Raw genomic sequence first — 24832 nt, 5'->3', positions numbered from 1 at the left:
TGCTAGGAAATTATGGGGAACTTCGAAGCATGCATAAAGGACTGTCTTTGTCTCCTTTTTTAAGTATGCGTTGCTGTAAGATTTTCATGATATCCGGAAGAAAAATAATATATTGCTGTTACGCCCATTTTCGAGGTTTTTCAAGACTGCTATAGGACCAGTCCTTTGCCGGCTTTGTGAAAATGTTTGCACGACTTAAACTGCTTCGAGGCGACGAAAGCCATGTCAGCCTTATTTAAATCATAAAAAGAAAACAAACATGAGTCACTGCGCTGATCATGAAACAGATTATAATAAAGTTCGGATATAACGCGCGGTTTCATTGGTTGAAAGAACGCGCTCTATCAGAGTACAAAGCATAGAGCTTGGTTATCTCTCTAGATTTATTTGTTAATTAAAAGTGATATTTCGGAGCAGGCAAGCCGGCAAGTAGCAACAGAAGAACCAATTAAAGGTTTTTAAACATGGCAAGCGCCATAATTTGCGTTATTATAACATGAGCAGAGGCGAAAATCCTCAAAGAGAAAACGAAATGGACAGTCTGAATTTTAAAGGTTTTCACGCTCAGTTAGATTGCAATCTTACGTACGGTAAAATAAATCAAACACAGCTAACACTCATACAGTATATTAATTTTACTTTCGTGTTCAGAAACAAAACAGAACAAAACAGTAATGATGAAGAATATAGTTAAACTGGCATAACTGTTTAAATTCATGCTAATCAGGACGGCGTTAGAGCGTTTCCGATCATGCTGAGGTCCATCGGGGTTAGCTCATCATGGCGATCTCCGGTCATCGCAGTGAAACAAGCCTCAGAAATTACATCGGCCGCCCTTCGAGTCAATAACTAAGAGCCTACAGTTCTTTCCGATGCGTTGAGTGGAAGGCCACATCAGTCACACCGAGTTTTACGGCGCTGTCATCCCGAGCAATCTTCATGTTCCCGTGAATTCGGCTGTCCTTCATTCATAAAAGGCAAGCCTGGAGCAGTTTGTTTTTTACTTGTCATGTGAAAAACACTTGCGTGTTTTTATAAGCCACGATTAGGCCGGATTTCACTGGACGTTTCACTTTCAGATTATGTATAAGTAACTAAAAAAACTTCAGGCAGAAATTCGACCTGCCGAACTACTTCAGTTCGTAAACTACTTTAGATGGTGAACTTTGGTGGTTTTACATTTTTGACAGCTTTAGTCTTTTTCAACCAATCAGATTATTTGAAACATTCTAACAAGGATTCTGAGTAGCTTATTGTAGCGTGCTTTATGAGAGTAGAGAGCATGTTGACGACACTGTCTTTCGCTTTGGAAATGAAGGTTGTTTTGAAAATTATATTTTTTTATTTATTATAAAAACAATAGAGGAGCCTTGACTATGCTCTGTTCTGTTGTAAAGCACTTAGGAAGCGACCAGAGTACTCAAGAAGTCGGGAAATTTTTCGCATACGTCCCGTGTTTCTCCCTACACTTCTTTCGTGCTCTAGCCGCTTCCTGCGTGCGTTACAACAGAACAGAGCACAGTCAAGGCTGTTCAAAAAAATTAGGCCTTTTGCCTCACTGATCAACTGTTTGATTTATTTTTAATGTGACTATGTAGCCTGTCATTTTGTGAATAAAACCATAATTTTAGAATTATAATAGCCGTACTTACTGATGACGGTCACTAAAGCCTGGATAAGGCTTGGGTAAATTATATTTTCCTATGATTAAAAAGACTCAGTAAAGCACATAGTCTGTACAGATAACATAAGAAACGTCTTTTAAGTGTAAAAGCAGTTGAAAATAACAGCTTACTGAGGCACTGTCCTCAGCATCTTAATTCTTAAAAATGTGAATGTCGTTATCCTTAAATCAAAATTATAATTAACAATACGTCTTTTGGAGAAGTCAACTACATATGTAATGTAAAGAATAGTGAATATTTAACAATTATTCTACGAGAGCGCACCGAGTATGAGATAATAAACGACTAACGTGGCGCGTTGGTTTTACTAATGTCATAATCGGCAGGCCTGGGTAGAGTGACTGTTCTAGTAAAAATACGCATAAAAGATAATTCCACCAACTAGCTTTTAGTTCGTTTAAGAACAAGTCTCTGTGAGAATCAAACATCTAGGTAAATAAAAATTTTCAACCCCCCTTCAAATTTTGCATGCAGTTAGGCACTCAGGGGGATGCATAAAAAGCCCTTTTTAAAGGTCGCAGCACTCTTGTTGCCATGGTAACAACGGCTGCTTGTTCGAGGCTCAAAGCCTCATTTTCATACAAAAACTTCGCAAAAAAAGAGTGAAATGTTTATTTCTCTATCTCAAGCTAAATACAACATTACAAATTGGCACTTCTACCATACGTAGTGACATCACACACCAAGAGATTATTCATCTCGGTACAGTTTCGGTCATTTTTGTTGTCGGGTAAAACAGGGAAAACGTTTATCTGAATTTCTCCAAAAGTACACCGATTCTGGAACTGAATCTACCCACCTAGCTGGTTATAATATTTTAGCTTTTAAATATGTAAAAATCTCTGCGGGCCTACCTCTACTTTTAATAGGGGCAATACGCGAAAAAAGCTCAAAATCAGATATTGCATAATTTGGTGATGTTTACATCTAATGTTCTCAACAACAAATGTTTCAGATAAATGAAACATGCACGGCTTTGGAAGAAATTTATCTTATGAGCAATATCCCGAAGAGAAATCTCGCCTCTGGTTGTCATCTTTTAAAAAAAAAATTGATCAAACTTCTTGGAGGACTACTCGACATAACTACAAACATATACCTCAAATCGTGTGCATAACATCCAGATTCCGAGTGCTGCACCTTCTTTCATAAGAATTTGAGCGATCCGAAGTCCTCTGAAGATACACTGATATACTTGTATGTCATTTGAAACAAGCTGAAGTCGGCTGATCTACACGAAATTATCCTCACACCGGTCATTTGTCATAAAAATGTACGTTGTCACGATGGCGTGACGCTGTATTTCTCTCTGAAGTTTCCATCGATCACCCCAAAGAAGACGAGAAATGGACATTTTTGGATGTATCAGCAGATTTCTGCGCATTCTTAGTAAAAACAACTAAAAAAAAAAGAAGAAAACCTCAATTGAACGCTCGTAAACACTGAGAATCTAAGAGCAGAAATCGCAGCTTGTCAGCGGCAGTACTACATGTACAACCCAGTCGTCACAATAGCAATTTGTACTACTCGCGCGAAAATCATCACAAAGTGGAGATTTTGAACTACTCAGTATCCCTGCAGTACAGAAAACGGAACAGGAATTTCATCGCAATCAATTTCCAAAATTTAGCTTCATTCAGGGAGTCTTTCACGTGCTCGAACGTTGTATTGGCTTTGAGCCTTGAGATTCATTTCCCTTGACAATAAAATGCTATAGAAAGTGCTTACAAAATTACAAAGGAACTATTTTTGATGTCGCTTGGACCGAGAAATACAGATTTGAAATAATTAATGCTGTCACTGATCAACTAAAGGGCACAATCTTCTCAGCTATTAGCTTGATGGTCTCCACAGACTAACGTTATTAGACCGAACGATCTCCTTTTTCCTCCTGGTGAGCCGGCCACCTCAGGGGAAAATTAAAGAGACCGTTGACTTCCTCTCGTGTAAATCACTGGGAGATTGCGTTATATTCATCTTTCTTTAAGCTTGTAAAAGATATCCGGGAGAAAAGTATGGAAAATAATGGTGATGAAATCGCTGTTCTTTTTCCTGAAGGACATGAAGCAATCCGGATTACATATTAACCATGGGCAGTTTCGTTCAAGTGACAAGTTGCGATTTGCGTGTGGATAATAAGTTGTTTGAAAGGTGGAATTATGATATTATGATTTCATTAAATCTTTTATTTCGAACTTTGTTATGATTTTTTCTTTATCAAGACATAGAAGGAAACATTGATTGACTCGATAGCACTGCGGCGGTGATAAGTCTCTCCTCGTCATATCTTATGCAAATTTTTTAACAGTTTTCTGACAGTTTTCAGATGATTTGAAATATCTTAGTTCCTGTCACAAGGAAATGATAACTGCCCGTATCTGCTATTTGTAAGGAGATGCCTATGTCGTTCAAATTGATTTGGTTGCAACTGGGTTTTACCTGTAGTACAGCCGCTGACAAGTTACGATTTATACTCTTAGATTCTCAGTGTTTTCGAGCGTTCAATCAAGGTTTTCCTCTTTTTTTTTTTTTTTTGGTTGTTTTTCCTTCAGAAAGCGGAAAATGAAAAATATCAATTTCCTGTCTTCTTTGGAGCGACCGACGGAAACTTCATGGAGAAATACAGCGTCACGCCATCGTGATAACGTACATGTTTATGACAATGATCGGTGTGAGGATACTTTAGTGTAGATCAGCCGACTTCAACATGTTTCAAATGACATATAGGTATATCAGTGTATCTTCAGAGGACTTCGGGTTGCTCAAATTCCATTAAAGAAGGTGCAGCACTCGGAATCTGGATGATATGCACACGATTTGAGGTATATGTTTAAAGTTACGTCGAGTAGTCCTCCATTAGGTTTGATCAATGTTTTTTAAAAGATGACAACCAGAGGCGAGATTTCTCTTCGGGATATTGCTCATAAGATAACATTCTTCCAAAGCCGTGCATGTTTTATTTGTCTGAAACATTTGTTGTTGAGAACATTTAAACATCGCCAAATTATACAATATCTGATTTTGAGCTTTTTTCGCGAATTGCCTCTATAAAAAGTAGAGGCAGGCCCGCAGAGATTTTACATATTTAATATTTGTTTGATTCTTACAGAGACTTGTTCTTAACAACAACTGACTGAATTGTGCCTTTAAACTCTCTAACCTCCTTAGGTCATTCGCTTAGACCGAGACATTCATTAGAAAGTTTCTTGTTTAATAAGGTATGATATATGATACCTAGGTAAAACAAACTCACCAAAACGTGAACCAGAATTTAGGCTGGAATCGAAACAAATCTGCTAACTAAACATTTGATCTAATCGCAAGAGTTTTTTAATTCAATACGCTGAACCTGGATGGATACGAAGTTATGATAGGTCGAAACCACAATGAACTGGCAGCCTTACAAGGACCATAATAATGTAACAACCTTTTTGGAGGTATAATGATTACAACTAATTCAGTGAAATCTTCGTGACAGAGCAAACTTGTTTATTCATCCGAGGCCACCTATCATAATCCTTAACGCAAGTCACCTGCTCCACCTCTGCATTTCGATCCTTTATGATCTCTATGCCTTGCCACTTAAACGGTTTCTTCGGTTTACCACCCGCTTTGATTCATCTAGTGATAAGCTTCCTGATTTCATCTCTAAACTCCTGCAATCGTATTGCATACACGAAAGGATTAACAATTGAATTCAAATGATAAAGTGCCGCCAATGCCAAGTCAATGTGGATCGAAATGCTGGTCAATCTATCTGGTGTTTCGAAGGGTAGGGCAGAATTGATGGCGAAAGGCAGAATAGTCAGTACAGAAACTCCAGTGGCTATGAAAAGTGTAACTGTAAGCTTCCGTTCTTTGAGTAATGAGCCACATGGTGGAGAGTGACGGCTGCTTTGAACCTTTATGACAACTGCTATGTGAGAAACCGCGATAAAAACCACAAAAAGCGCAATCAATGTGCCGTGAACGTACAAGAACTCTGGATGAATGTCTGCGATGTCCAACCAAGCCATAATAGCTGTCAAGAAGAAGTTAATCAACCAACTGCCCATGATACCTCTATAGTAAAACCATTTTCCAATCAAGCAATGTCTGAATGGGAAAAGGGTTGCATGTAGGCGCTCCATGGAAATCAAACAAAGATTCACTTGCGAGGCTAGCGGGAAGATGAATATAATTGTTGTTTTAAGGACTCCTAAGTAGACGACTCGGTCTTCATCTTTATGAAAATACAGTACTGAAATAGGCACCGTCAGGGCGCCCACCAACAAATCTGCCACAGCTAAGTTTATTATTAGGTACGTACTGCGCTTGCGTAGATGGTGGATTTTAGCAAATGCCAAAAGAGTGAGGGCGTTGCTTATCACGATCACGATAGACTCGGCGATAAATAAGACAATCCAGGCATTACTGCTGTGTACAGGGTCTTCCGTGCTCATCTCTTTGGATGACTGAGCCCAATATATATTAGTCTGCCATATGTGATTTCTCTCAAGCTAGCATAAAAAAATATAAACATAAGCAATGAAAAAGAAAACTGTAAGACTACGACTATTTGAATTGCAAACCTTGTTAACGGGAACATCTTCAAGCAGTACTTTGGCAGTTAGTAATTTATGTCGTCTAGTTAAGCAAATTTTACCGTTTTTGGACTTCAATGAAAATAAGGACTGACACTGCACGTGGCAACACAATTCCTTGATGGGCAACCGGTCGGGGACGAATAATTTTTCGCCAGATTTTCATTAAATTTACATCCATATATAAAAGTGAACAACGATACATGTCAAGGCAGGGGTGTCTATAAACCTACTTCCTTGCAAGCTAATTTTCAAGATATCCTGTAGAATTAAAGGGGCTCAGATCTCGACTCGCACAGGCACACTGAAAATCAACAAACCTGTAGAAACGTCAGGTCGCGTTGCTCAGCTATTACGTCGAGTTTCATGCAGATTGGTCAATCATACTTTATAGCAACCACCAAAAGGTTCACGCATGCAAATGAAAGGAGCTATATGGAAACGCCTTCAAAAGTTAAAGCCTTTTATCCTGGAACTATGGGAACTTAAAATATAGAACTGACAATGTTAATGAAGAGGACAAACACAGCACTTTTGAGGAGACAGTTTCATTTCATACATTTGCATCTTGTAAAACCCATGATGACGCGAGGTGAAGTGGCTTTTTACCTTCGTAAAGTCTGCAACGGCATGCAACCTTTGTTAAAAATCGAACGATTGAGAAGCCGCAAGCGCCCTGGAAGATTCCTTTAACTGGCAACGAATAACTGATGTTTACAAAATTTTTTAAAAGAAAAATGTTTGTTTTCTGAATCCCTTTTAAAAATATGTTCTTTATGCTTCACGCAAGCAAACCTCGCAGCAGGCAGCTGAAGTTCTCTTAGACCAGTGTTCGAAGACTTAGCGACATAAAAACACGATGGTAATGGCCACCACGTCGAAGGTTAGTGGTGCTTCGCTCTCACCAGTTTCTTGGTTCCTAAAGGGCGATCACGAGTCATGACCTAGCCTCCTATACGCAACGGGTATAAGAATATAATCACGGTTAAAACAATGAATAAAAATAAGGGTTATTTTTTTGCTTTTCCTAATAATGGTGAAATCGATCCAATATAAAAAGAGACTGACTTTCTTAATTAAAGAAACGCAAACATTTTTGGAGCCTGAAAGTCTGATAACAAACGGAAATTTATCCTTCTTTTGCGGGCTGTCGCAATTTTCATGCTTATTCAACTCCTGTTGAACTAAGAAATTCGTAGGAAGGCCACAACAAGAATTCTAAAATGCGCCGCGGACGAAATTACTCATGACCAGTGGTAGTATAAGATAGGTCGGCTCTTTCACCTAGACTGTCTTATTTGGACTTTGAAAGAGAGGTATTTCTCAACAAGCTTAAACGACAGCAACCTCAGCCAAATTTACATATGTACGGCCGATTGTATGATAAAGTGATTTTTTTGCATGTTGTCTGTGACGTTTTCATCCTGAGAAACATAATCCTGCACAGAATTTAGAATAAATCTCTAGAAAGCTTCGCTGAAAGCAACATATTCTAGAATATTGATGCAGCTGCTATGAACAGAATTTGACGCTTAGAACACGTCACTTTCGGTCGAGACGTTTTCAACTTATGAAAATTACTTCCAACTAACCTTCCTCGGTGTCTCCAACTAGGGTTCTATTCTGTTGGACTTAATTTGAATCTGACTAAAACTTTCTTTCTTATTTGTTATGTTCATGCCGGATGACAGTTGATCGATATTAAGTTCGTTTCACTTTAGACTTAAATTAAACCAGTAATTAAAAACGGCCCAAAACGTCAAACATCAATCAGTTTAGAATCACGAATAATACAATTCCGTTGTAGCTTGATTCAATATTCATGAAAATTGGAAATTTGTGGTGATCGGAAATTATGACTGTTGCCTGACCAAGCAATTGGCGATGTCCATCCCTGTAGACATAATTGTCTACTCCTCTAAAAGCCATCTTCATTCCTTTCTCTTTTTATATACCTTTCATAATTCAGTCATCCCCTAGAACAACTTTTGTCGGTTGATATGTACTCAAAGGATATCATTTACCGCGGAGTAATTTGACAGGCACTCGCAAATTATTATTTTTTCCTGAAACTCTTCTCTCCAATATAAGTGCTCTACCTTCTTGGGGTTGGACTGTAGTAACGAAGGTAAAACGATAAGGTAAAATGTATCCTGCGGCCCATAAGCCATCTTATTATACGAATTTGAGTAGTTTAGTGTAGCCTGATTGAAAAACTGGCTAATTGTTCTTAAGCGGCAACTGGTAGAGAAAAGAAGATGGCAAATGGGAGAATGGTTACATCAGAAACTTCAGTAGCTATGAAAATTGTTACTGCAAGCTTTCTGTCCTTGAGGATTGAGCCACAAGGTGGAGAATGAATGCTATGTTGGATTCCTAAAATAACCATGATATGAGAAACGGCGACACAAATGAGAAAAAGCACAATCAGTCTACCTTGTACGTTCAAGAATTCTGGATGTACATCTTCTGAAGTCTGAACAGACCATTGCAGAAGCCACGATAAAGGTTATCAACAAACTGCTCATGATACTTCTACAGTAGAACCATATCCTGATCAAATAGTGTAGCCGCTCCATGGAAATCAAACAAAGATTAACTTGTGAAGGTCACGGGAAGACGAACATAAGAGCTTGTTTAAGATATGATGGGCGAAACCTACCCCATTGGTGCCTGTACTGGCATAAATTACGCACGTCATTTCATTGGTGCACACTACATTTTTCAGCGGCTGCAAGCAAAGGTTGTTAAACTAACACTTGAAAACAAACTTCATAGTTGGATAGTCTCGAGCCTATGAAACAATTTGATATAAAATTTGTGGAAAAAATCACGCAATTTTAAACGACATAGACTCAAAACGTTCCTCGAATCGTCGCTTTCAAGGTAATAATTTCCATCCTCGAGTAACTAGTTTCGAACACGCTTATAGATATATCTTTTTCCCCCTTCAGTTTAAAGGGGGATACATGTAAGCCAAAACTATGAAATAAAAAATATCAGTCACCGTGCTCGCTCAAGAGCAAAAGACCACTGTACCTCTTTACCAGGTCCATTGATTGAAAAGCAATACCGCGCTCTCGGAATGCATGCGCGCTTATTCGCCTTTTCTACGTGATATCTATACGCAGTACAGGATGCGCAGTGCAACACTGATGAATTACCCTTGGTGCACCAACGGCCGATAGCAGACTACAAAATGTCCACTTTTGCCCGCTTTTCGTTTGCTGCTTGTTGCAAATGTCATGGTGAACGCTCCTGTAGCAGTCGCTTCAACAAACAGAGAAAAATTCTAAAAAGATTCTGATCAATGCTGAGATTGACCTCCAGCCTAATATTAAATATGCTTTATCCATCCCCGGAAGCGCTTTTTGAAATTAATTCCTGATAGCTACTTCATCTGAATTGTCTCTTTTGTACCATGGAGGAGGTTTTATGTCCCAAGCAAGGAGGATGATTGGCTCTCTTTGATTTAAGTCTTTTTAGGGTAAAATGTAATCTCAGTGTTTCTGAATTTTTCGTTTCACCCAAACGCGGCATAATAACAATTGTTATGAACAGCGTTTGAGCCTTCGGTCACATTACTAAGATTTCGAGTGAAAGGCTTTCAACGTCAAAGAAATTACTTGTTACTCACCTTTGCAACGCATTTAATTAGGGGTTTTATCCTTAACGGAATCTGGATTAAACTTCATGTCTCAGGTTTCACGTTCACGTAGCATGACTTCTGACTGATATGAAGCGCTTTGTCTTTTAAGTTTTATTACATTAGAAATGAAAAGCGGCCTCAAACGGCAACGTCATATCTCGTTCATTTTTAAGGCCACACGACAACTTGATTACTTAAATGTCTTAAATGTTAAATAATAGTTTTACTTATAAAAAAGTCTTTTACTTTCCGTTACTTTCCTTTTTTTCAATTTATTGTCATTGACGAAGTATGGTACACTCGCCGAGGACTTTCGATTGCCAGCTCTCTTTCAGAAGGAAAAAGCCCTGACTGTTGATAATTTGATGCACGTTTTCTCGTGACAATTCATTTAATAAACAATCCTTCGAAATTAAAATTCATCACCTTCGATAAATTTTCCTTTCATGACAGGTGGTGATGTGGCGGAACAAATTTATCTTCCGTAAGTCAATAGTCATTAAAAGATGAAAAAACATATACAGAACGGCGATATCAAGACGCAAAAGGTAAGAAATGATGTTTTTAGCGTCTCATAGACACCCATAACAGAAAATGTACTTTAAAGGTTCGATAAAAAAACCTAAAATAACAACACAAATACTTGGTATTTCTGGGAAGTGATATTCTTGTTACAGCTGTATTTTGTTGAGTCATGACAGTTTATAACTTTTTTTTTCGTTCATTGTTATGTTTGATTCAATTTGTGATTCTCAGTAACGACTGTATACGTTCGGTCTTGCCATAAATTTAGTACAGACGAGCAAATTCAAATATGTACATGGTTCAAGACTTCTTTTGCAAAGTTTAGTGGTACATGCGAACGTTTTTTGCCGTTCCTCGCAAATTCCATTTATCGTATGCAAAGACAAGCAAAATAAAAGAGAGTCATTGTGTTAAGCATTTGCCTACACTGCAGTTTACTGACTGAACGAACATTTACAAGCAAATCATTCTTCTTAACGACAGCATATTTTTCGGATTCAACGTATTCTACTTATTGCAGTTTGTATGACTTAAAAACGACCTAATAGCGGGTGAGTGTCTAAAAAACTCTGGTGCTGCTTGTGAGGGGGGAGGGGAGGGGGGTGGAAGTATTATTAGATAATTTGGTTTATCCCCTGAATTTATAATGTAAGTTACATTGGCCAATTTACATTATCAACTCAGTTGATAAACCCAAAATGTTTTAGAGTAAAGTGGCTTTGCGAGACCCACCATGCACGAGAATACTTATATATATATATTTGAGATATGTAAAGAATCCTATCTAACCAGAGTCATTTTTCATTCATGGGATAATATGTATACAGGCTACTCTATTTCAGGCTGACACGCCGTATAAGAGCGAACACAGCCAGGACGGAACAGCTGTTCATTTTCCATTTCGAACTTACATTGTCGTTGTTCCAGAAATTTTCCATTGTAGTTAGCCCTTGAATTGTTGTTCCTTTATGTTCACGAGTGTGTTTCCACTAAAAGTCACTTTATTGCGCACTGCGCGATGTAAAGTCCACACCAGCTTCTCCTTGCTTTCCTAAAATTTTTCGTATTGTGTTTCTGAATTCCCTCAGTCTTATAGCGTATACAATAGGATTTACTATGGAACTGGTGAAATATATCACATCTATTGCATAGCCAACGTGTTTGTAACGATCTGAAGCTAGCTTTGTTTGTATGTTGATTGGCAGAAACTTGTAAAGGGTAACAGGCATCATGGCGAGAACAGAAACTCCAATGACAATGAACAATGTCACAGTTAGTTTTTTTTCTTTGGCTGATGTTCCACGATGCTGGGATTGAGGGCTCTTTTGGACACTGATCGTAACAATGCTGTATGATACTGTAAGGACAAGGGTATTGAACAGCGTGAATGAAGCCAATAAGTAGGAGAACTCTGCGGCATAAGAGCCTTCAAATAACAAATGGGCTACCACAAAGCCCATCACTGAGGAAATAATCCAGCTGCCTGTTATGATTCTACAATAAAACCATCTTCCAAGTAAGCAATGCCTGAAAGGAAAAACTGTTGCGTGCAGGCGCTCCAGGCAAATGAGCGAAAGATTAGATTGGGCAGCAAACGGAAATGTGACTAAGGCAGCAAATGTGATGTAATTTCGCCATATAACACTTCCTTTAGTCGTGTTGAGCAAGAACGCAGGGCCAGTAAGACAACCCACCAATAGGTCGGCCACGGTCAGGTTCATCACTAGATATGTGCTGCGATTGCGTAGACGGTGGTTTCTAGCAAAGGCCATCAGGGTGAGCACGTTGATTATCACTATCACAAGAAATTCCGTAGTAAAGATTGGTAGCCAGATTGGGCTCTTGATCACAGCAGACATTTCTTAGCACGGTTGAAGTGAATTCATCGATCTCCTACCTTCTAATCTTCATGGGCTAAAAATATGAAACACATGCACTTATTTTGAGGAATCAAACAAAGACATGAAAAACCGCAAACCGATGCGCCAACAATTTCGCTGCATACTTATAGTCTATTCTCCTTATTAACTCGGTAGTATTAATGTTGACTCCCTACCACCAGTTCTCGCGTGACAGATCTTAAATTCGTGATATGTACAATATTTGTACAATTATTTGTATGTCAAGGGTCGTAGACAATCTGGTTTTAATGGCCATGATCGTCATGCCTCCGTGTGACAAAAATTCACGCCGGGGTTCACGTAGGTTGCACACGGTTATTTCGTTGGAGACAGATTTTTCAATCAAACAGTTTTAGTCATCGAAAAAAATCGTAAAAACGTTTACCCCTCCCTAATGGAGAGTGCCCAACACCTCATAAACGTTTACTTGTATCGCGAAAGGAAAAATAATTTAATCATGGTGAATGAAATAGTTATGAAGAGATCGCATGTGCAATCTGCTGCTTCGCGCCACTTACACCTTAATGGAAAAATGCATTTTTTGTGTGTGTTGAACAGAAACAAAAAAAGTTATAAAATTAAAACATCTCGTTAAACATTTTACGCAGAGGCCTCTCGCAGTATAAAGCTCTCTGTAACTCAGGCTAAGAGGAAGGGGTTTGATTCCGCTTGAAGACGCCGAGTTTTTCTTTTCTCGTCGTGAAAAGACGCAGGACATAATTAATAGACCATTAAGAATTGACCTGATTATCACACCTCATCGTTAGCTTACTAATAGGCACCTTAGAATGAACTTCCAATCTCCAATAAGAGTCGTATTTTTCGATGAACTTTATTGTGTTAATTTTCAGGTGCAGACACATAATAAATATGGAAAAAAAATATGTTTTGACGGAAACATATTCGCTAAGAACGTTATGAAAGGGTCGAATAAATATTGCCAACACTTTGTGTATAAACTCCGTTTTTTGATGAATTTCCTAGCCCCGTGGGGGGCCGAAAGGAATATATATATTTCTTTCAATTACCTAAGGTTAGCTTAAGGGTAACAGGATCAGGTCCACGTGCAAAGATTTCACATGATGTTTAAAATTTGAATTTTATTTTAGAGCTATTTCAATAAACCGTTTATGTATGTGCAATGTACCAAACGATTTCTCGAGAAAAACAAATGCTAATTTTTTATATGCAAATGATTTTCTTCCTAAAGGGTAAAAATAATCGAATTTTTTGAAAATGTGTAAAATATCGAGACAACGTAGTAACAACGCATCCGTAAAGGATCGAATTAAAAACTATTATGGTGCCAATTTTCGGTCCCAAAACAACGATAACAGACTGAAAACTTATAAAAATAAGCTCACCTTACTTATCTGCGCTGATGGTAAGAGTTGTGATTTCATCGGTTGGTTTCGTTTCAGATGGCTGTCTTCACCATTGGCTTCTCAAACAATTATCTTTTCGACAGAGCAGTACAAATCTCCGTGCAATTTTACTCTTCATTCAGCTGTGGGGGAAAAAAAAAGGATTTTAAAACTTGAGTAAATTCATGGACCCGCTGATATCTGTGGACGGTTTTTAAGCGCGTGCTAAATTTTAATTTCGATCGATCACCCCAGGAAAATTCCGGAGGGCTTAATCAAAACGTATTTGATTTACGTGGATGATCCACCTGAGAATGAATAGAAGTTAAGTGTGGATATCAAGCGACCTTTGTCTTGGTTCATTTAAAGTTGAAAAAATGAAACTTTGGTTGGAACCACAGGTCACTATTAATGCACTCTTCTACTTAAAAAATAGGTAACGCTCGCTCTATATAAACAGGATTCTACACTCATACTTTTCGAACGAAATTCGCCTCGTCAGAATTCAAAGAAATTTTCCACAGTTCCCCTCTTTGAATTGCAGATTAGTTCTCTGTTTGGTTTTCTTTAGATTACCCATCAAAGACGCTAACGATATAGAGTGCTACTGTAATGCTATTGTTTTCCTTCGAAATCAGGCTTTTTTTTCTCGTTTTCACGACAGGAGGTGTTTCATAAGTATTCCATTGTGTGACAGATTTGTAAGATAAAAAATCCCCCAATTATGCCTCAAAAAGCTCCCCTCAAAAAATAATGAAGAATTTGCGAATTCTAGCGAAACTAAACAGAATGTATTTGAATCACATTTTACAGATTTCAGTCCTATACTAGAAAATTCCTCGTAGTGTGCGTAAATGGAAAAGGGCTGGCTAATTACGAGGTTGTGGAACTAAACAGGTCTACAGAAAGAAACCCAATAACAATACGTAGTATTTTTGACTCGCTTTGAGCGCTTACTGAATGCTGACCAACACTGTGCAGTTTCAATACAGAAATTGAATTTCGAACCCAGTTAATTACATGGAATGACAGCTGGTTGTGTACTTCCCACGACTCGTTTCTTCTTTTAAAGTAACACTAAGAATAAGCAGATTTCTTTTACTTTAAATTCCGGTGAACAATATCGTCTCTATAGATACTTAGTTTGTGGCGATTCCTTGAAAACAACACGGGACAATTTTTTTACCGAAAGATACCTGCACCGCTATTGTGAAGCCTCAAGTCTTAATGTGTTTCACATGACATGAACTACATATTGCTATCCAATGTATGCTTATTACTCTTAATATTTTTAACGTTTAAGAAAGCTGAAGTTTTTCGTTTTAAATTACGAATGCATCTTTACTTTTCTATAAAGCCAAACCAAAAGTTTCTTCAAGCCACCGCGGTAATTTGAATTAATTTTACGTCTACAGAACAAAACAGGTTGATGAAGATCCAATTCAAAAGCTTTAAAAAATTAATGTAAACTGTCGGAAATTTAGAGAAGTGTTAAAAATATCTCAATGTTGAAACCTACACATATAGCAAAAATTTTTGCCAAGTCCTCTTCATTTATAACATAAATTGTTATTCAAGGGGGATATGACATAACTTCTCATAGACTTATATCCATTGAGGTAACCATGTTTAAGGATTCCATTTTGTTGATTTTACTGGAGGTACTCACAAGCTTATTCATAATGTAACATTGATCAGTTGACGACTCTGGTGAACCGTTTTTCCAATCTGTGACATCGTTTATTTTTTCGATCTAAATGCGTTTGCTCTTTTTCCCTTTTTCCCCTTTTCTTTTCTCTCGAGCTTCTTCCGTAAGAAACAAGCTTTACTCACCTCAGTTCGCCCTAACCCGGTGTACCATCTCTAGAATTGAATCTGCCATTTCTTGCTGTGAAATTCTTTTCTTTGTCAATTCGCCTTTGTTTTAGATGATTGATAACACTCACCTTCTTTTATAGCAGATTTAATTAAGATTGGAATAAAAAGGTCATAAATTTCCATTCTTGGTCAATTTGGCGATTATGATCGCCCTTTGATTGCTTTTCAATAAAAATCGTATATAGATTTTACTAACTCGCTTCCCGGGCGTTTTACCAATTCGTTGACAATCTCGGACAACCGCTTTTGAAGAGGCGACGGCCCTCTTCGAACGAACACCCTTGTTTTCAGCAATTGATCAATTCGTGCCGAAAAAAAGTGTAGAGCAGAGGAAGGGGAAGAAGTAAATTCCAAATACTGAGAGTTGGGTCGGGGAACCGAAATATTCCAAACCCATTGATCGGAACGATATTACTCACAACCAAAAACAAAGAACTACTTAAAAGGCGTGAAAGACCAAATATATAGTGCAGAGAAATTAACATAAGGCCCGAAAAGGATATTTACGAAACTGGAATAAAAGAAATAAAAAAAAAAAAGAATGCGCTTTAACGAACTGGTGCGGAGTGCATTAAAGGAAAATGAAGGAATTTGGAATTCGCCGCAGCAAGTCGTTTGACGATAAAACCCACTTGAGGTGAAGCACAGAAGTCGTTCCTCCAGCAGAAATATAATTTGGCCTTTTTCACTGATGACAGGGACGTCTCATCGTTCCGTAAGGAACCGGAAGATAATCATTTCTCCGAATGGCATTAGCTTGAGGGTTTCCTTATGAAAATTCAAAAGCTTCATTTACACAGATCTACCGGTTATTTGTTTTTGGTTCACCACACTTTATAATCTGAGGTCTTTCTTTCACGATATGTTTCATATGGGTTCTTATCTGATGCCTCTGTTTCTTATTAATCAATTTTTTTTTCAGCGATTGAGAAACGGGTATTTCATATGTCAGATCAAATTGGAAATAAGTTATTATATTAGGCTAAAACCGGTTTTTTTCTGGCTCAACTGCATATATATATTGACGACAGTGAGTTTAAATCCCTGAAATATTCTTCCTCTTAGAGATTGTTCGTTTTACAAATTGATCATATCTCATTTCCGAGAACAGACATCGCACGTACCTTCAAAACAAGTGTTTTTTGGTCATTTGTCTCCGCTCGTGTTCAGTCGCGATTATTATTTCAAAAGAATGAGTCCTTATTGCCGGTAGACCTACTGTTTATAAGATAATATATTTTAGATTGTTATTTCCTTGAATTTATCCACCTTTTTACTAAACCTTGATGTCTGATGCATATTAGGCATTTCTTGCTGGTAAATTAAGTTCTTTGTTTTTCCGCCCAGTGGTTACCGGACGAAATTCAATTTATGGGGATCAAGTTTCGTTTAAAACATGGTTTAGATGAAGGAAAGTAAAACAATCATAAACGTCAATTCTTTTAAATCGAAATTAACATTCTTATGACTCTTTTGGTGGGCGATTTTTTCTTCTCGACAGCTAAATATACTCTGAGTGTTTAGCCAACTTTGCGGTGACAACATATCGAAATAACCTGTTTTCTAGGGTGACAAATTATTTTTTAGAATTACATTTTGACGAAAAAAGTACATTTATCATTTTATGAAGAAGACCAAACGTTTTTCTTCTCCCTTTGTGAGGGGAATTTTGGGAATCCGAAAGATCACGTTCCATAAAAATGATAATGAAGGACCTCAATGGGGGGGAGCACGCCGACCATTGACATATGTCAAATATACAGATTGTTCGAAATTGTTTCAACCTCTGTTCTTTCCATAAGCTTGCAAACCGGAGGAAATTTAGCAAAAGCAGAATATCAGATTCGACGAAAGAAAACGCCGGTACATCCATAGAAACTGACTTTCTTGAGAGGTTTCGTACCAGATCTCCAAAAAATCATTATAAAAAGTTTCGAAGAATCGTCCACCTGCGAAACATGTAATGCAAATACCTTTATGCTGACAATTCAGTCTGAGCATTTAAACATGTCTGTTTGCTATGCAAGCCACCGCAACCTATAAGATTGTGTCAAGGAAAGGCGACCCTAGGTCTTTATTAAGTCATCCATATTTATGGTCTGACTAAGAAAAACATATTTCTTTAAATATATGCGACGAATATTTAGTATGTTTGAATGAATGTGCATCAAGTGGAACGGATGAGAATATATTGGTCAAGCATCGTTTAAGGTCTCTATTTCAGTAACTCTTTTTGACACTTCGATTGCCATAATTGAAAAAGATCCAAAACATAAATTCTTGCTTTGACTATCACTATATTAATTTTTTTTGCACTTGTTTCGGACTCGTCATACACGGACGCCTATGTGTCTCATTCAGCACAAGCTGGACGTCAGGTTTCCATCGGATTTCACGTTTTTCGCTCGATTGTTTAAAGAAGTTTGAATACCGCATGGCATTCAACTAATTTTCAATTATTCTTGACGGTATAATTTATATAAGAAAACATCAAAACATCGACTGTAACTGTTACTATCTAGTTATAATTAAGCCAACCTCTCATGCTCGACAAGTTTCTTCGGAATAGAACAAAGTGGTGCAGTTATAGCGGCTTGTGTTTTAGTCAGTTCTAATTTAGTGAAAATATATGGTTAGGATTAAGAAAGAGTGTATGACTGTCACTTTCATGAAAAACATAGGCATCCAAAAGCTGAATTCCCCGAGTCGTTTGGTCTCAAAACTGTGAAGAGTACTTAAAAGCTGCTTATTGATTAAAGAGTCGTCCTGTCGTCGTATAGCCTACTCCATTTATATTCCATGATTCTGGCTAGTTTTGAAAAGCTTAGAGTTTCCTTTTGCCCTTCAAGCCACCTGGAGCCACAGGAATACGTTTGGACTTGTCATTAGATGGTACAGAAGACGATAACCTTAAATTCCCTGTCGATTCAAAACTTTACGTGTTCAAATTATTTTGCTGTTGGTCCATCACGCTATCCACCTTTCAGTTTAATCGTCTTTTGAACTCCCCTACTTTAGTAATTATAGTATAAACTTTTACTCTATCAACGGCTTACCTTAAACATCAGCATCGTCAATTTCACCATATTTCGTGTTGTTCTCTCGGCTATGAATTCCAGATGGCATTCAAGTGATTTTCTTTTGGTCGATCACTCTTGGCAGAAAAGTTGTTTTAGTTCAAACTGAGATGAGAAATTCAATACGCTAAAAACTCGCAGTTTCATGCCTGCCGCCTAAAACGCCATTGACGACTTTAGAAGTTCCTTTATTCTAATTGCATTGATAGTTGATCTCTCTTTAGAAAGTGACATGCATCTAATACATTTACGTTTAAATTAATGCATAATATTGCAAACAACGTGATGTGAGTAAAATTAATTATCTTTTAACTTCAGCTGTTTTCCGGCCAATTTGATATATAAAAAAAACATGCAAGGAAAAAGAAATAAAAATTGATCACGGTTTGAATTGTACAATGTTAACGTTCATTGTGTTAAGATTAATGGTTATGGGAGTAAACTAAGAAATTATTTCACCGGAAGTTTCTCTAAATCGCCTCTTTAGATTATTTAAATATCATTAACAGATTGGATCCAGCAAAATGCAACTAAAAGTTATGATTCTTGCTTTTTAAATGCTGTTTTATATACCATAGTGTCTAGTAAAAAATGTTTTTTTTAAGTGATTTGGAGGTTTTTTTGATATATATAGAAGTTGTGTGTCAACAACTTTTACTGCTTTTTAAGCAATCAGGGCTTGGAAAAATCGAAAAATTATTCCATAGAGCTATAAAATTGGTCATAACTCAAGGCTAACACGCCCAGCATACAGCATCTTGAAGGCGACTTAATTTCCTTTGGCAAGTTCGATAGATTTCGAGCAGGATAGTTCATGTTATTCTCGAAAATATTGTAAGTCACTCGCCTCCAGCTCGTGATTTACAAACTTTTATCGTGTTTTCCCAGCATCTCAAGTAAGCTATTACGCCAGTAAAACGATAGAAAGTGCGGTCTATTGAATAATTTGTACACCTTTTTTAGTGCTTGATACACAAGAACGATATTTATAATAAAGCTCGGATATAACACGTACTGTAATTGGTTGAAAGAGCGTGCTCTATGAGAGTATAAAGCATAGAACTGAGCTAAAGCTGTCACGCCATCTGCCAAATCGTACTATGTCCGACCTTTTCCGCGACTTCTTTCTAGCTTTTCTTTCGTTAATAAAAGTGAAATTTCGGAACAAGCGAGCAAAGGTTTGCAAAAATGCCAGGCGCAGTAATTTACGTTATTGTAACGTGAGCAGAGACAAAAATCCTCAAAGATAAAACAAGATAGACAGTCCGAGTTTTTTTAACGGTTTTCACGCTCAGTTAGATTGCGAGTTTACGTACGGTAATAAAAATCAAACACAGCTAACACTTGTATAGTATATAAAGTTTCGATTTCAAATAGAAAAAAACAGGAATTATGAAAAATATAACCTGGCATAACTGTTAAAATTCATACTAATCATGATGGTGTCAGAGCGACTTAAGGTCTATCGCGGCTAGCTAATCATGGCGATCTTCGGTCATCGCAGTGGAGCAAGCCTCAGGAACTAAATCGACTACCCTTCGAGTGAAAAAATAAGAGCTTACCCTGATTACCTTTCCGATGCGTTGAGTGGAAGGCCAGATCAGTTACGCTGAGGCATCTCTCTTAAATTTGTATCACCTCTATTTTAACTACCATTTACCCACTCAAAAATTGTTCAGTTTATGGAAGATCTTGCCGTATTTACGGCCATAAATCATTCGGGTTCTTTCGGAAAGAATATCGTCAAGTTTAAAAACAATAAATATGTTATTTACCGGCTAAGGGTCGGTCCGTATGGTGAAAAACTGTGACCTCGGTCTTGAAAATGCTGCCCTCGGCCTACGGCCTCGGGCAGTATTTTCAAGACCTCGGTCACAGTTTTTCACCATACGGACCTCCCAGCTGGCAAATAACATATATATCTTTTGACGTGACAGAAAATAGGTTTGTCAACAGTGGCGTTTTTAACTTTATTTTATAACTCTGGCTATATGGAATACGATATTTCGACTAGCTCTATTAAAGCAAATCGACGAAACGTTTTGTTCCACATCAAAATATGGCTACATCATTAAACGAACGATACCTTTTCAATACTACGTTTCGCCATGTTCGACTCGGTATTAAATTAAGAAAGTATGAGTCAAGGGAGTATTTTGCATAAAGAGCGAAAATTTAACCCAGTGCTACAGATTAAAACTCAACTTAATTCTGATTATCAGAAAACTTGATTTTAAAATCTACAATGCAGTTTAAAAGCTTCAAAAACGGTGCACTGTTCGCTTCACATGATTTATTTATCTCTTTATGAGCTTCATTTACAAGCAGGATTTTGCTGTCAATTAGTAAACTACTGTCAAATAATCAATCAAAGAATTACAAATTACAAAAATAAAACGGAAACAACTGAGTACTTAGCGATGAACACGAATTCCTGTTAAAATGAATTAGGTGAGACTCGAAAATACCTTCATTAACCTTTTAAAGAGTTTAAGGATTACTGACCATCATCAATATTTGCTCTAACAAGTCTAAATTGTTTAAGAATGTCTGGAGTACTAGGAAAACTAATAGAAATGTTGCAATCGTTATCTTAAAGCTTCCGCACCGGATGAATCTCAAGTTTTGTATTCATTTAAATGTCATTATGCAAACAAGGAATCGTCCAATAAAATATACTACATGACATTAATCTCGTTTTGACAACGTTTATGCATAAGATAGACCAATCAAATTTGGCGTTTGTCGGTCTTCAAGAACCGATCAGGTAATGACTATCAGTTAATGTAGTTTGGTAGTTTGTGGAGACAAAGTGGCAAGCTTTACTGCTTTGAAATTAAAAAGCAAGTTGCTGGACAGATAACTTTCAGATCTCACATTTCTATCGAAAACTTGGTTTTATCAGGTATACCTAACGTTTAATAAACAAACAGAGAAGCCTAGACAGGAAGCGGCTAGAGCACGAAAGAATTGTAGGGAGAAATACGAGACGTAGTCGGTTCAGTGAAATCCGGCCGAAATGTGGCTCATAAAATCGCGCACGTTTTTGAAGGCGTGTGTTTTATGAATGATCGACAGCCAAATTTATAGGAACATTAATATTGTTCGGGATGACAGCGCCGTACAACTCGACTGCTGTGACTGATGTGGACTTCCACTCAACGCATTGGAACGGATATCAGAGCAAGCTCTTGGTTGTTCACTCGAAGAGCAGTCGTTTTAATTTCTTAGAATTGCTTCACTGCGATGACCGGAGATCGCCATAATGAGCCAGCCCCAATGGGCCACAGCATGATCGCAGTCGCTCTGACACCGTCATGATTAGTATGAATTCTACAGTTATGTCAGTTTGGCTATGTTTTTCATCATTCCTGTTTTACTCTGTTTTATTTTTTTAAACATAAAACTTTATATACTATACGAGTGTTAGCTGTGTTTGACTTTTATCACCATACGTAAGTTTGCGATCTAACTGAGCAGGAAAATCTTCATAACTTAGACTGTCCATTTCACTTTCTCTTTGAAATGGCATATTTACACACCTTTGTTTGGTTCTTTTGTTGCTACTATCCGGCTCGCTTGCTCCATAACTTCATTTTCAATTAATAAAAAAGAGTTTGAGAGAAGTCAAGGAAATGATCGGACACAACACAATTTGGTAGTTGGTGAGACAGCTTTAGCTTAGCTCTATGTTTTGTACTCTGATAGATCACGCTCTTTCAACCAATACAGCCCGCATTACATTCAAACTTTATTATAAAAGCCATCATTATCTGGAAAAAGTTGTCTTTTAACTTCTCTCAATTTGATTTTTTACTTTAAAAAAGCCATGAAATCTGATTTTTTGTGTTTCAGTAAAGATTTCTGATTAGCTCGGAAAAAGGTGCGACTTACAGCAAAATATGGTGCGATTCGTGAATAAATCGTACCAACTATAATCGATCAGATTCCAAGCCGATCACCAATGATTTCAAAATGGAGCTAATAAAAAGTTTCAATATTTTTCTCAGGTCAACATGGAATTATCCAACGGTCGTATCTAATCTTCTTGCCTTATTCATTTTAAATGTGAGCGTTGGAGAATTCGCTCTGGTTTTTGCTCATTTAGGCAACGGAGAAACTGAGTTCACTTCTTACATGATATGTTGTTTATTTTTGAAAGATTCCAGACTAAAAGCCGAAAACTTTCGAATTTACGCCTCTTGATGTAAATTTGAAACAAAAAATGGGATGGTAAGTCTTTCGGGGCAAACATAATAATTTGTGGATGAACATCACTCAAATAACAACTGAGCCTTAAAAAATGGTACATTATACAAAAAGTCAAGACTGTCTCCTCGTGTAACGCTCATAATGAAACATTTCCAACGTATCTTTAGACCTTATTCAATTATTAAAAATAAAAAATTCAAAACTTTTCGCAGTGGTCTCCTTAATCATAATACATACATTTTTAAATAAAAAGCCATAATTCTGTGTCTCCTCTTTCATTCGACAATGCGGCAGTTTTTTTCGCTTTTTCGTACAGCGCCCTCTAAATTGCAAAAGGAAAATTGTCATGAAGATTCCCTGATCCTGGGTGTTATAGATTTGAAGCTCACATGGATGTAAAGCATAAACGACTTTTAAGAAGGTCCAACAAGTCAATAGATAAATTATATTATTCCTGAAACTCCGGCCTGGGGGGTGGGTGCGGGACGTTTTGAGAAAGAGACTTGGTAAAAGCTTTCAGCGCACAATCTGTTCTAATGTGATCAAATCGTTCCAAATGATGTGAAATTGGTCATTAAAATGACAACAATTTTTAATCAAAACCTTTACTTGAGAGGCCGCGAACAAGGATAACATAATCCATGTGAAAACAGGTTTGTAACAGGTCGGGATTTAATTGTTTTGCAACAATTCTTGATTGTTTCGAAATCCTTGCTGAAAGATCCTGAATAAATTAGGGCTTTACGTAATTATGGCAAGATTCACTCAAAACTGAACAAGTTTTGAGCGAGTAAATGGTAGTTCAAACAGAGGAAATGCAAACTTCACCGAAATATTGTTATTAGGAGAACGATAAAGGTGATTTGAATGGCTTCAAATCAAACTTTGTAAGTATCAAGTATCTGTCACAATCCGACACCGGTCAATTAGAAAACGCGAAAGAAAAAAAGTGCATGGACACTTTTGAAAAAACAAAAAAAAAAAAGTATTGGTTTGGCATATAAACTCAAGTTCAATGACTTTCACGACAACCTTTTGTTAAAAAACACTTGATGATCTTACCGAAAGTAATATTCACTCCCATCGATGATTCAGTGTACGAAGAATATATATGTTTAGTCAGTGAATGGCAAGGAAAGTGATTGTAAATTCAAATGTATGTCTTGAAGGGAGTTTACTCGTTTGTTTGCTGCAATTGCGTGTGGAAATCTGGTCTTACCGAAAGCGTATTTGAAGTACGACTGAAGTCCTAGTTCATCGTCTGACAACGAAAAAATTGTTTGCGAGAATTTAGATATTAAATAACGGAAAGTTCCATCCATAACCAATAATTCATAATTCAATTGTAAACAAACACCTCACACTTTTAACTTTCTGGGTTACATTTTGTGAAGGATTTAAGTTGATTAAAAATTGTTTTAAGGCCGCGAGTCAACCCATTTAAAGACACATTTGCAAATGCAAATTCAAATGCAAATTCATTTCGAAAATAATTTTTCTTACTGGCAACCAAAGTGGTTTGAGAGGGAGAAAGGGGAGGATTCATAATACTACAAAATCTTTGCAAAACAACTTATAATATTGACCTCAAGAATTAGGTAACTTAAATGCAAACTGCAGGTTGGCCTTTCATCCTTTGCTTATCGAGAAATCTCAGTCAACCTTTCCACCTGCACAAAGCAGTAATTAGTTATGTCAAATAATGGTTGTAAATCATATTTTCCTCTTAACCACCGGCGGAAAACTCGATTAGAAACTTTTTAGAGCTTTAATTGGTAGTTCAGGCCATCGTGTAAATATTCTCAGTCAACATAGCTGACTTGGGAAAAATCACGCAAATATCAGATGTTACACCGACGTCAAATCACGCTAATTACTGGCATGACATCTAGAAAAACCTTTCAGGAATTACTGCATTCAGAAAACTAAAATGTCCAGATCCATCAGTGATTCCTTTG

At 37.2% G+C, this 24832-nt stretch overlaps 2 protein-coding genes across 7 annotated transcripts; both read right to left on the bottom strand.

The window, feature by feature from the left end:
• Positions 1 to 4757: 4757 nt before the first annotated feature.
• On the bottom strand, positions 4758 to 7926 carry LOC131773361 (trace amine-associated receptor 5-like). The gene is made up of 3 exons (XM_066164238.1): positions 7861 to 7926; positions 6589 to 7220; positions 4758 to 6184 (listed from the first exon to the last, which is right to left on the bottom strand). Exons 2-3 carry the CDS (start codon positions 6634 to 6636, stop codon positions 5303 to 5305), a joined length of 930 nt encoding a protein of 309 aa, XP_066020335.1. The 5' UTR covers positions 6637 to 7220; positions 7861 to 7926; the 3' UTR covers positions 4758 to 5302.
• Positions 7927 to 10484: 2558 nt separating this feature from the next.
• LOC131773314 (adenosine receptor A2a) lies at positions 10485 to 20500 on the bottom strand. 6 transcript variants are annotated; one of them, XM_066164013.1, is made up of 3 exons: positions 20438 to 20500; positions 13708 to 13850; positions 10485 to 12356 (listed from the first exon to the last, which is right to left on the bottom strand). In XM_066164013.1, exon 3 carries the CDS (start codon positions 12299 to 12301, stop codon positions 11444 to 11446), a length of 858 nt encoding a protein of 285 aa, XP_066020110.1. In that variant the 5' UTR covers positions 12302 to 12356; positions 13708 to 13850; positions 20438 to 20500; the 3' UTR covers positions 10485 to 11443. The 6 variants fall into 6 exon arrangements, with proteins under 6 accessions (XP_066020110.1, XP_058945295.2, XP_058945292.2 ...); XM_059089312.2 differs by lacking the exon at positions 20438 to 20500 and adding an exon at positions 20234 to 20270; XM_059089309.2 differs by lacking the exon at positions 20438 to 20500 and adding an exon at positions 18642 to 18876.
• Positions 20501 to 24832: the final 4332 nt, after the last annotated feature.

Source organism: Pocillopora verrucosa, chromosome 3, assembly GCF_036669915.1.
Source record: "Pocillopora verrucosa isolate sample1 chromosome 3, ASM3666991v2, whole genome shotgun sequence".
Taxonomy (NCBI): Eukaryota; Metazoa; Cnidaria; class Anthozoa; order Scleractinia; family Pocilloporidae; genus Pocillopora; species Pocillopora verrucosa.
Note: the sequence above shows the minus strand (reverse complement) of the source record. Positions and strands in the feature narration are given on the sequence as shown.

Excerpts from the sequence above, each read along its gene's own strand:
- LOC131773361 (XM_066164238.1), bottom strand. The coding sequence starts at position 6,636 with ATGAAACTCGACGTAATAGCTGAGCAACGCGACCTGACGTTTCTACAG. Across the intron at positions 6,185-6,588 it reads GCGACCTGACGTTTCTACAG|CTTGAGAGAAATCACATATG; the intron begins GTTTGTTGATTT and ends TTTTTATGCTAG.
- LOC131773314 (XM_066164013.1), bottom strand. The coding sequence starts at position 12,301 with ATGTCTGCTGTGATCAAGAGCCCAATCTGGCTACCAATCTTTACTACG.